The sequence below is a fragment of the Oncorhynchus tshawytscha genome, linkage group LG04 (genome assembly GCF_018296145.1).
Source record: "Oncorhynchus tshawytscha isolate Ot180627B linkage group LG04, Otsh_v2.0, whole genome shotgun sequence".
Taxonomy (NCBI): domain Eukaryota; kingdom Metazoa; phylum Chordata; class Actinopteri; order Salmoniformes; family Salmonidae; genus Oncorhynchus; species Oncorhynchus tshawytscha.
Window position 1 is genome coordinate 55,982,698 of NC_056432.1, and position 13,378 is coordinate 55,996,075.

The 13,378-nt window shown below is 44.8% G+C and overlaps 1 protein-coding gene across 1 annotated transcript; it reads right to left on the reverse strand.

Moving 5' to 3' along the window:
• Nucleotides 1-1,912: 1,912 nt before the first annotated feature.
• LOC112214801 (zinc finger protein 507) lies at nt 1,913-13,171 on the reverse strand. The gene is made up of 7 exons (XM_024373835.2): nt 13,047-13,171; nt 9,735-11,890; nt 9,126-9,243; nt 8,570-8,681; nt 6,845-6,949; nt 6,224-6,358; nt 1,913-6,062 (listed from the first exon to the last, which is right to left on the reverse strand). Exons 2-7 carry the CDS (start codon nt 11,886-11,888, stop codon nt 5,648-5,650), a joined length of 3,039 nt encoding a protein of 1,012 aa, XP_024229603.1. The 5' UTR covers nt 11,889-11,890; nt 13,047-13,171; the 3' UTR covers nt 1,913-5,647.
• Nucleotides 13,172-13,378: the final 207 nt, after the last annotated feature.

A 13,378-nucleotide genomic window follows, 5' to 3' on the forward strand; every position in this document is an offset into this window, starting at 1 on the left:
TAACTCGGACAGTTGTTGCCATCCTGTACCTGTCCCGCAGGTGTGATGTTTGGATGTACCGATCCTGTACAGGTGTTGTTACAGGTGGTCTGCCACTGCGAGGACGATCAGCTATCCATCCTGTCTCCCTGTAGTGCTGTCTTAGGCCTCTCACAGTACAGACATTGCAATTTATTGCCCTGGTCACATCTGCAGTCCTCATGCCTCCTTGCAGCATGTCTAAGGCACGTTCACGCAGATGAGCAGCAACCTTGGGCATCTTTCTTTTGGTGTTTTTCAGAGTCAGTAGAAATACCTCTTTAGTGTCCTAAGTTTTCAAAACTGTGACCTTAATTACCTACCATCTGTAAGCTGTTAGTGTCTTAACGATCGTTCCACAGGTGCATGTTCATTAATTGTTTATGGTTCATTGAACAAGCATGGGAAACTGAGTTTAAACCCTTTACAATGAAGATCTGTGAAGTTATTTGGATTTTTACAAATTATCTTTGAAAGAAAGGGTCCTGAAAAAGGGACGTTTCTTTTTTGAAGAGTTTATATAGTGCCAGTCAAAAGTTTGTACGCCTACTCATTCAAGGGTTTTTCTTTATTTTTTGTATTTTCTACATTGTAGAATAATAAGACATCAACACTATGAAATATCACATATGGAATCATGTAGTCACCACAAAAGTGTCAAACAAATTATTCCTCAAAGTAGCCACCCTTTGCAACATTGATGACAGCTTTGCACACTCTTGGCATTCTCTCAACCATCTTCACCTGGAATGCCTTTCCAACAGTCTTGAAGGAGTTTTTGGCTGCTTTTTCTTCACTCTGCGGTCCAACTCATCCCAAACCATGTCAATTGGGTTGAGGTCGGGTGATTATGGAGGCCAGGTAATCTGATGCAGTACTCCATCAATCTCCTTCTTTGTCAAATAGGTCTTACACAGCCTGGAGGTATGTTGGTTCATTGTCCTGTTGAAAAACAAATGGTAGTCCCACTAAGAGCAAACCAGATGGGATGGCATATCGCTGCAGAATGCTGTGGTAGCCACGCTGGTTAAGTGTGCCTTGAATTCCAAATAAATCCCTGACAGTGTCACCAGGAAAGCACCCCAACACATCACACCTCCTCCTACATGAGTATTCAGCCCCTTTGCTATGAGACTCAAAATTGAGCTCAGGTGCATCCTGTTTCCATTGAACATCCTTGAGATCTTTCTACAACTTGATTGGAGTCCATCTGTGGTAACTTCAATTGGTTGGACATATTCCTTCAGACCACTCCAATTTAGCAGGTAGTGTTGAAATTTTAACTGAAATATAAACGTCCAATTATTACCAGAAAGATAGCTGCTGGTCCACCCACCGTCAAATGTCAACTTGAAAGGAAATGTGTATTCTATTATTATCTATATTTCTATTATGTCAACAGGTCTCCAAGGAAGATTGACAGTTTAATTTAAACAATTGATATTCTCACTCGAGTCAACATTATCTGATGTGTGGACCTCCAACCAGCTTTGTGATATCATTTCGAAAGGTGACATTTTATTTAACATTTTTAGTATCCATCAGCCAAAGCATGACACCCACCCTGTATTCAAGAGTACGCTGTGTCTAAACCAATGGTGGGGACAAAACAAACACCTCTGATGAAGTAGAATACCTGCTGGGTTTTTCTACAAAACTGAAACACTGCTGGGTTTTTCAGTTTAGAAAGGACATCCAGTCAACTTGACAACTGTGGGAAGCATTGGAGTCAACATGGGCCAGCATCCCTGTGGAACCCACTTGAAATGTTGTAGAGTCCAATGCCCTGACGAATTGAGGGTGTTCTATGTATGGAAGGTTTTGTTCAAATCAAAAAGGGTTGCAGTCAAAAAGTGATTCAAATCATATGGAACGACCCATACCCTAGTTCAATAAAAACACAGTTTTATTCACAAAGTATTTATTACAAAAAAATACACTGGCTGAGTCATGACATAATATTGTCTATGATGACCAAAATAAATAGATAGCAAGCATCACTCTGTGTGGCCTAACGGAGTGAATCCTGTGTCCACACATCACACTGTACTTGAAACACGGTAAGCACTGAACAGTGTAAGTGAGATATCACATTTTCTCCTTTGGCATGAAATGCATGCAGCTCAGTGTAAAACAAACACTCACCTCAAATACATTACAGTCAATTAAAAAGCACAGCCATTTTCCAAATTGTTAGCAAATTTGTTTATTAAAACATTTTTTTTTTTAAATGGACTTAGTGTTGTTTCTTTACAATATATTTAAAAATAGATTATAAAAAAGTCAGTTTGCAATACTACAGTATTTCAACTATTTATGTACAGACCCATCCCACTGGGCACAGACATCAATTCAACATCTATTCCACGTTGGTTCAATGTCATTTTAAGAAATGATGTGGAAACAACATTGATCCAACCAGCGTGCACCCGAGTGGGAAATTACAGTACCAAGTGATTGGATACATCACAGAGAAAGGGGAGGTGTTACAGAGGCTATTCAGCTTTGACTGAATAACACCCACGACCTCCTGGGAACATCATTCTGAACAGATGGGCGCACAACAGCACCCACGGGCAGACATAGCCTATAACAAATAGCTATCGAATGACTACAAGAGACTCAAATCAAAAAAGGCACAAACGTTGACAGGATGATCATTAATATCACAGTAAAATGTCTTTGAAAATTCACAATCTATTGACAGTTACCCATCACATGGCACCCCTGCAGTTGAATGAGTAGGGACCTGGGGATTAGATTCGGTTAGTCAAACAAAGAACATGTCCAAATCATCCACATCAGATGTCACATACCCTATAAAGAACTTTCCTCTCCCATCCAGGTTCTCATGTCAGTTCATAGCCCAATTTCTAAAATGAAAGCCGGGTGGGAGACAGAGTGGTAGACTCACACGGATGCATCTCCATCTGAAATCTAACATTTCTGACTCAAATAGACAAATAACAAGGAGTATAGGAGATTAACAAGCATGGTAGTATACCTACTTGAGTATACAATCTTGCCAGCAGACCGGACATAAGCTACTGAACAAATGTATTAGAACAATTCAGTCATGGATTGTATGTGTGCCATTCAGAGGGTGAACGGGCAAGACAAACATATTTAAGTGCGTTTGGACGGGGTCTGGTAGTAGGTTCCAGGCTCTCTGGTTTGTTTTTCACACTCGACACATAAAACAAAGAGATTTCGTCCTGGATCTAAGGTTTCAATTTCCTACATGTGACAATGTAAATACTGAACCAACAAACAAAAGATAAGCCCTACAGAAATAACAAATTGGCTTCACAAATGACACATTTAGCCAACTCCGCATGGGCAAAAATGAACATTAAAATAACCTGAAGCTTTCCCACAAGAAATATGATGTCAGATCTATCCAAAACTATTTGCACATCTGACCCAAAACCACCAAATCAATTCATTTAGGCCCATAGTCAGTTCCCTTTCCCCCCACTGTATCCCCTCTGTCTCATGGTCTGCATAGGTGAGAAGATCATTAGGCCCTCAGAAAGACACAGCAAGAAGCTGCACTACAGTACGTCCACGAATAGAATCATACAAAAAGCGGCGGCCATAAACCTTGATAGATTATACGTGGCAGAATGTGGCCTATGATCAGCATGAGGTTCTCCCTGGTTGTCGCTTGCTTTAATTCACCCAACCACTCATTAAAATGCAAACTATGTAAATGGGGGGTGGGGGAATTAAGTGCGGTTTAAATGCAGACCGTCACGGTCTTCCTAACATTAGTACTTTGAATTGTAAATGAACGTGAGACAATAATAATCTGCCATTATAATGAGAATTTCAGCGTGCAGAAGATAATGATTACATTTATTTGATACATTGAGCTACACAAACGCAAATCCGGGAAATCCCATGAATAATGGATATTTAATTTGATCATAATTTCCTACACCCATCTGTCTACGTAAAAACAGTAAGGGCATGGATATTATTTCCATGTCACCACTCTGCATACCAAGCATGTTTAGTGTGAAACTAAATGGAAAGGTGAGTGAAGTTCGGAAACACTTTAGCAGAGGCAGTAAAATGGAAAACACCATATTCAATGTCAGTCTACAGTAGCCTATAGGCCTATCACTTGAAAAGCTGGTCATATATCAACCTCTGCTATTGGTCAATACAGCACAGATTAGAGACAGGCTACTAATGAACCTGCTATTCCTTTGTTCTCACAAAGGTTTAGTGTACTAGCACACCGCTCTGTGCTAGGATGTCAATCACTCCATCTATCCATTATCTACAAGTGCTAGGCCTATATGGAGAAACTTTGGAAATTGCTTAATTAACATATTCAAGTGATAAACTTGGCAATTATTTAACTAAAACATGAATCTAGAACAGATGATCGTAATCAGAACAGTAATACTTTCACTAAAGTAACTATAAGTAGCCCAAGCTAAACACAGTTGGGTGTTGGCTGCAATCAAAGTTCAATGGATATCCATTTACCATCTCGCCACCATTACACCTGGGTCTAGCGCGACCACTAATATGCACCATAATAGACTGATCGTAGCTTAAAGATTCCGCCCAAACATATTCCTGCCTCAAGAGCCCTTGATGCCGTGGTGAATATTGGTAAAACAACAACTTGTTACCAGCCTATCTATCCTACAGCTTTAGGAAACCACCCTCAAGTGGCCCATCATTACCATAACTTTCCAGAGGTCCAATAGGTCAAAATAGCATCAAACAGTGAATTGAACAAAACAAGGCATCTCCTTCGCTTCGACATAACGGAAACCAACACGCATAGGCCTACATTGATACATATTATTAACCAGCCTGGTCTCATAGGCTAGACGTAACATAGTAAAAGGTAAATCCAGGACACTCAAATTAGTATGATAGGTTACGTTTCACATGGTATGTATTAATTTGTGGAAGTCCACCATCCATTTCGTATGATATGTTACGAATTACAATTCATATTATATGTTACGAATTTGTAAAACATACAATATGTTATGACATTTGCTAAACATATGCTATGTTACGAATTCTCGCTAGGTGGCTAACAGCTGTTAAGAATTTGCAAAATGTACAATATCGATTGTCTCAGATTTACGTACAGAATAATACGAAATGCTCTGAGACCAGGTTGTATTAACCCATATTAAAATATAAATATAGCTATGATGAACACAACATGCAAGTAGATGGCATCTCTGTACAGCCTAGTGCAGGTGCCACAGATAAACTATAAATGTGAAGGATTAAATATATTAAATTATATTAAAATATTTGAATAGAAAAGCTGCCATGTGGTCAATATATGTTTGCTGAGTAAAATGGACTGAGCTCCATTTGTAAATACTGAAATGTCTGTTTGCTGAGGTATTAAACGTGTCTGAACTTGTTCAGGTATAACATTTTACTGCAAATCCTTGAAATTGGAATTTTCCAATTTTCTATGTCTGAGCTCCAACAGAGACACTTTTTGTAACCTTCTGTTAAGTACATGAAATTAAGAACCAGAAAACAAGATGCAAGGTTCCCTGTTAGGTCAGACTTAAGTCAGTCTGAGTGAGGGGGTAGGTTCCTGGCTCTCTGTTGGGGTACGGGGTTAAATGCTGTCTCACTGTGCTGTGCTGCCCTCTGCTGGTTGGGCTGCTCCCTGCTGCTGCTCCTTGTTCAGGATGATGCTGATGATGTCTCCCTCATGTTCCTTCATGTGCTCCATCAGTCTCTCCTTGCTGGTAGACTCAAAGCCACAGATACAGCAGCAGAACAGCAGCACACAATACTCCATGCCGGCCCGGGACTGGACCCCCTCCATCCCGAGGGGGCTGTGCTGGGGGGTTTCACTCTGGGGGGCAGGCTCTCTGGAGGACCACTGGATGAGCTCTGTTGATGCCCCTGAGCCAGCTCCCACACTGTCCACAGGGATTCCTGCTAGAGGGGCTGGGTCCTCCTTCCCACCCTGCACCACACCTGACTGCTCTGCCACTGCCTCCCCCACTGCTGGAACCTTCTGCGGGGCACTGGGGGAACTACAGCCAGGGAGAGAGAGCAGGTTCACCATCAAGACAAAGACATGACCCTACAGATCCCTGTTCACTAGGACCCAAACACAGGCTTCAGTCTGACCAGAAGCTTTTCAGATGGTAAAGGCAGACCGTTAAAACTCCAATCCCCATCACCCCCTACTCACCGGCCGCTCTGGGAGATGGCCTCGTTGATGGCCTTGTTCACCTGCTCGTAGTTGTAGTTCTGATCGCCAGCGTGCTTCCACATGTGAGACTTGAGGGACGGAGGGTGACTGCACACATAGCCACACAGTGAACACCTGAAAAACCAAAAGGAGTAAGTGAGAGTGGGGAAGACGAAGAGAGAAAAGAAAGGGCTCAAGTCTGCAGCAGAAGCGGCTGATTTAATATGCTACTCGGGGTTCACTTTAATCCCCTCAACTCCATTATATCAAAAGGGATCAGCTGCACTAAAGACTCCACAGGGAAAGACCTAGTGGCACACATGCTCTGATACTGCTTATCTATACTGCTCTACATTATGCTCCAGCCAACTCTACATACCCAGACATCCTCCATATCGACACTAAAAGGAGAGTTCAGTAGGAGTTCTTTCTGATGGTCGATGAGATGGGTTCTTCTTACACTTTAGCTTTTTCCTCCATCCCCACACTCTTTCGAAGCACATTGGCCTACTTTCTCTACCTCTCCCACTCCCACTCCCCTGCCCAGCTCTTCCCTCTATGACCCTGAGCCGGTCCTGTACCTGTACCTCTCCAGAAGCTGAACCCTGACCTGGTCCTCACCTGTACTGCTCCAGTAGCTGGACAGCTTGGTGCTCCTGGGGATGTCTCCTCATGTGGCTCTTCAGGCTGTTCATGTTGGTCGTGGCAAAGTCACAGCTGCAGCACCTATAGTACCAGAGAGTGGGCCAGAGTTGGAGGGAATATCTCTGTACAGGACTAGTTGTTTGACAGTTTGTGTTGTGCTCGGCTGTTTAAGCTCGGCTTACTATTCGGTTTCGGCTGGTACAGCAGGAAAAGCCTGGAGGGCCACATTGTTGCCTTGGCGGCTATTTTGTTGCGAAGCTCAAAGTGTAACTGGAAGCACAACGTTCAGAGATGCGATACACTGTGTGGCTCAAATGGATAAGATGGCCTTAGTTAAAAGGCGTGCGCTTCTCTGTGGAACGGTCTGAAGTGTGTCAAGGATACCAAAGCATAAGGGTAGAAAGACTCCACTCCCTTGTATGAAAGAGCTCTATTGAGGGTCTATAGTGGGAAAACATCAAAACAAACTAGATGTGTGTCTGTGTGTGGCGTTAGAGAATAAGACCCCCCTCCCCCCCCAGACATCTGACGGTGCCTCGAGAACAGGGCCGATCCGCTTACACGGGTGCTGCGGTGTGAGAAATACTCCAGCTGTAGACTGCAGCCAATGTTAATCTTTACCTAACACTCACTGCCCCCTGCTGGAGATCTGCATCATGACATTGACATTCTATTTTATTAATGGGTTTGAGTGAGCAATAGGATTATGTCATCGGAAACATGGAAAGCGGTGAATTTCTGGATGACTAAAATTAACCTAGCCTAGTTTGAGCGGCATCATCTGTCGGGCAGCAAGAGCACGCAGCTCTCAACTTGTTGTCGCTTGAAGCACCTCACAGAAGAACGACGCCGGTAGGTAAGACGTTTAGGTAAGACCTGTGAATGCTAACTAAAGCAACAATGGGTATGCAGACACGGTCCCAAGTCTCGGTTGAATCTTTGCGCTGCGCAATTCAGTCATCACAAAAAAATTACTTCCTGGTGACTGCAAAGTAGGCCTACCTGGCAGAATGATATCATGATGATTAGTATCAATCGGGAGGGCGTTGGTTTTTCAAACCCTATATTGTACAGTACAGAAATACCACTAGGCAAACAATGCCTAACACCCTTCCAAAAATATTTACCAGACCTAAAAAAAATTCTACTGATGTGATTTAAATCATTGTTGTGGAATTAGAACATTGAATTGTTTTTTGTTTTTTAAATAAAAAAAATAATAAGTGATTTTGAGAGTGAAAACTTGAACAAATTCAGAAACCTGGAAAAACAAAAACGGAATTAAGCAAAAATATTAAACAGATTTTATATGGCCCTACAACTGTAGCCTTCTTGAGCAAAGGTCTTATATTTTCCCTCAAAACAATCAATGTGAATATGATATTGTCAAGTTCAAATTGTATTATGTGTGTATGGAGGGTGGGTTATTATAGGCTAGCTTGCTCATCCCACAAATTAAAGATAGAAAAAAAATCACCTGATATTGTAATTATGCACGCATCATCAACTATCCTGTGAGATATTGGCCCGGGACAGTATTTTCCCCCCCAATTCGGGCCAGTAGATTTTAGTTGGCACTGGCCTAGTGTGCCACTGGCAAATTTACTTGAATGTCAAGTCCTAAGGAATCCAGACTGCAATCATGACGAATCCTATTGACCTTATTAAAAACACACAGACAGTAGAACACCCAGCACCAACCTGTAAGGCTTGTCAGAGTTATGGATCCTCCGGTGGTTCCGAACTCCAACGTAAGTGGAGCTGGTGTAATCACACACGTCACATTTGTACACCTTCTGCGAACTGATGGAGTCTGGAGAGTGGAACAAAAGTACACATTAAATACTGTGGACAAAGGATGCGATACCAATAAAATGAAACATCCAAAACGGGTAGTGGAGAGGATAGTTGGTGACAAATCTTTGATTAAAGGTAAAAAGACTGATCGTGTTTGGTCAAGTTGGAAAATGCACCTGGTGCAACGTTCACCATGAAAAACATTTTATTCAAGCTTTTTTTAAACCTTTTTTTAAATTAAAAGGCTTGATGGTTCACAAAAAGGCCATCGATGAAGGCCAAAATATCAAGATTTTAATAGTTGCCAAAATAAAACACATTTTTAATGGTGAGCGAGCATCGGCCCTTTCACTTTTACAATTAATAAAATGTTTTTTTTTGGGGTTGCATCTCGACTCGCGTTGGTCGAGCGCCCTCCACTTCTTTCCATTGGGAAAACACATTTGACACATTTCCTCACCATCGTCTGTCATCTTTACAGATCCCTCCGCGGTGGCCGTGGTTTCAGTGACAGGGGATAGTGTTGCGCCGGTGTCGCCCAAACCGTGCTGGTCTGTCTCGTGGTTCCTCAGCTGACTCTGTGGAAAGCGTCAGTGATAAAAGAACAAGTAAAAACTTAATGAGATCTTCTAGGGCTGAACATAAAGCACACAGGCTACCCTCACCTCTCCTAACAAAAATAAAAAAGATATCCGATATCTATGGAGTTCAAAACCCCACAGAATTCTATGATGGACTTAATGAGGTCTGCAGAAACGGGCGAGGCGTCTCATGAAAGTAATGAAATCAATAGGCTCGTTCTCTACTCCCTGAATCAAACTAAACTTCCCCTGCTGCACTGCACCAACCAGCACTATGCTGCAGAAAAAAACTTCCATCTCAACTCTCACTTCTACAATCAGTTCATCTCATCTTATCTTTATGACCGTAATTTGGGTCATCGAGAAACAAAAACTCAAGAGCAATATTCTCTCCTAGAGGAGGCGCCACTTCAATAATAAATCTCTTATCAGGGACATTGAGGCACACAGTCTGTCCTAATTTCTCTCTCTTCAGTCTTTCTACTCACTTTGTAATAAAAGGCCTCAGTACACTCCTTGCAGTGGTACATCCTGGTCTTGCAGTGGTTGATCATGTGGCTCTCTAGATCTTTGCTGTCCAGGGCGATGTGTTCACAGATGGGACACTGGTAGGGCTGTCTCTGGCGGTGTACTCGCAGGTGCTGCTTGATGTAGCCCTTGTTCCCACTACTGTAGCGACACAGGCGACAGTGGTAGGGCCTCTCGCTGCCAGGGATGTAGTCCACCAGACCCCCACCAGGGTTACCCGGGTCCCCCCCTCCACAGGCGCTGACCTCCCCAGCGTGCTGGCTCTGGGCGTTGTCCTGGAGCTCCTTCAGGATGTCCTCGTCCGTGGCATTCTGGTCCGAGCGCTCCTTTAGCCTCTCTATGACCGTCAGCAGGGACAGGCTGATGCCAACCTTGGCGGGGCCCTCGGCCAGCCCGTCCTCTCTGGACCCCTGCAACTCCAGGTCTACCAGCGCTGCCCCCACGTTGCCCATGCCGGTCAGCTCCTCTACTGCTGCAGGGGCTCTGTCGGCTGCTACTGCTGCAGCTGTGGCCATCTCCAGGAGCCACTGGCCCGTGTCAGGGCTCTGGGGGTCCTGACCCACGATGCTCCTGATGTGCTCCGCGGTCCTCATGGGCATGGTCACCAGGGCTTCAGCAGCCAGGGAGTGAAGCCTCAGAGACTCAGAGTGGGTCCTCCTGCGGGCTGGGGGAGCGTTCTCGTCACGTGGAGTGTCCGTGGTGGTCTGCTGCCTCTCACTGTTGCTCCAGCCAATCACCACCTCCTGCTGCCCGTCCTTGTCAACAAACATTGGCTGGTTCTCCACATGGCCCGCCTCCTCTGCAGCCAGCAGGCTCTTGTCTCTGCCCACCTCTGGGCTGGGGAGGATGGGGAGGGGCTGGGTGGCCACAGGTTCCTCTGCGCAGGGCAGTCGTTCCACTATGACATTGACATGGTCTGCACTGTTGGGGCTGCAGCTGATGATCTTCTGGGCTGACGACAGGAGGCTGTCTGTTGTACTGGTAATATGACAACAGTCCTGCATAGGTTCCACCTCAGTCTCTGTGGTCACCTGTACCTCCAATATTGGTTCCTCAGTGACAGGGTCTTTAGAGGGATATGGCCCCTCCACTGGGCTCTCCTCTGTGATCGGTTCTGTCACGGCGTCATTCCCACATTCCGCCACAGGGGCACAGAGGTTGATCTGGAATGTGGACATCTTGTTGAGGTTCTGAGATTTCTCTGGGACCGGTGCGAGGACTACTATGGCTTCTTCTGCAGGAGGAACTACAGGAGGTGCTGGTGCCACTGCCTCGTCCTCAAAGATAGGGTAAGAGCAGTCCACCAGACCTGCGTGCTTCCATGCATGGGTCTTTAACATTCGCTGCTGTCCACACACATAGCTGCAGATCAGGCAGCGGTACATCCCATACTCCTCATAGCTGTACCACTTCTTCTTAGCAGGGGTGTCCTCAGCACAGTCCATGGCAGTTTTGAACACAGCCTCCTCCACACTACCCCCCATCCCTAACCCCTCATTTCCCTCGCTGGCCTGCTGGCTGGATACAGGGTTCTTGTTAGAGTTGCTGCAGTCAAAGTGGAGCCTGACATGGGCCTCTAGCTCCTCTTGGTGGCTGGAGGTGAAGCGACACTCAGAACACATGAGGATGAGGTCACTGTGCTGCTCATCGTGCTGCCGCAGATGCTCCTTCAGCAGGCTCAAGGTCGGGGACAGGAACCGACACAGGCTGCACTGGTAACAGGTGATCGTCCTACTGCTGCCAGCGGGTGCACTGTTGTCTGGCTGGATTTTCTGATCTTTCACCTCTTCCTCCAACTCCCGGGCTCTCTTGCAGGGGGAGGACCCACCACTGCCCTCCCTGATCTCTGGGACTCTGACGGAGGCACAGGACATGAGGGCTCTCTTCTTCCCAGCCAGGGTGAATCGACGCGGGCGCTTCTCCACGATCTTGCTGAGCTTCTCGATCACCTCGATGAGAGAGTCTGCAGTCTGTTTCTGCTGCTGCCCCTGGTCATCATCCCTAGGCTCCATCAGGGTACCTGGGGGCGTTTCCACCCTTTCAGGGATGAAGACAGACTCCTGTTGGCCTCTAGAGTGGGGGACCAAGATGGCAACTCCACTGCTGTCCTCCATGCCTGTAGAAAGCAAAACAAGCCTGTTAAAACTACCACAATCAGCTTTGCATGCATAGCACAGAAATATGATCATGGCTCGTAAACTCTGTTAATGTGTCTCCTGCAGATATCGTATTGCTATCTTTGCAATACACAAACACATGTGTTTAGGCTTACACTGAAAAAGAAACCTGTTGTGGTACTGTTTTTGGCAGTGTGCAAAACACAGCAGGGGTCCCAGAGTACAGTACTGAACTTGGAAAGTCCCAATCAGAGTTATTTAGTTTTACCATCCAAGTATTCTAGTTGATAGAAAACGCTGTGGTAATTCAGTCAAGCGGATCAATGATAATTGAATAAGGATGCAGGGTTATTTTCCAGTGTCACAGAGGAAGACATTCCTGTGGTTAAGCACATAATGTCTGCAATTGGTACCACACTTTCCCCTTTGACCGCAATCCAGGTTCCCTTTTCTTTGGGTTCTGCTTTTAAGGAATAGCCTAGGCCTGAATATCTCTGAACCTTCTGCAGTACTGTAACGTTACTACCTAGTGCTCCTTCTGCAAAAGTGACAAAGACCTTGGGTAGGCAAATAGTTGCTCGTGCAATCCACAAACTGCAGTATATTAAGGGAATGTTCAAATCAAAGACATTCAAATAAGGTTTTTGCTCGGGTTTGGTAGCCAACTTGTTAGCAGACCACTTTGGCTTAGTAACTAGCTAACTAGTTGAACAGGGGCATCGATATGTGTGCATGACTAGGAGGACTGCCCTCTGACAGAACGGGCTAAAAATAACATTTCATTCGCGGAGGCGTGGTGGGTTGACTCTGCCTCTGGCTAGCTCACGAAAGCAAAATAATGATCTGTAAAAGATTATAGCTAGCTAACTTAGCTAGCAAAATGCAGGTTCCATAGCCACAACAATCGCCCAGCTGTGTCGAGAACATGGAGTCCAACGCTAGAGACATGCATTATTTATCTGGAAAAAGGGGCAGGACATGCACTGCACATGACAACAAGCCAACGGCTTGACTATAAGCTAAGCTAGCAGTAGCACACGAGTCTCTCACCCAACGCACTGTAAAAGATCTCTAGCTATTTAATGTGCTTCTTGTTTAATAAATACCAAAGCAAAGGTTCATGCGACTTTATGTGTCAGTTAGCTAAGTACTTACTGAACCGGCAAATCTGAAAGATCTTTGGCCTCAGAACAAAATACAAAAAAAATATGCTTTATCCTTTATCAATAAAGGTGGCCTCTGTCTCTCACACTGTAAAATGGCGAGGATGGAGCACTGATCACGTGACTCCAGCCTAACTGGTCAGGTGACCAAGATGGAATCTGTCGTAATTTGAGACGGAATCAGAGTCCCACAAAACATCCACTGAACAGTTACTGGACAGTATTGGTTCATGAGTATAATGCAATCAGGCCCAAAATGTAAACGCACATCAAACGGAGGTAAAATGCAGGTGCAGCTCTGTCACTGAGAAGCTAAAATTCAAT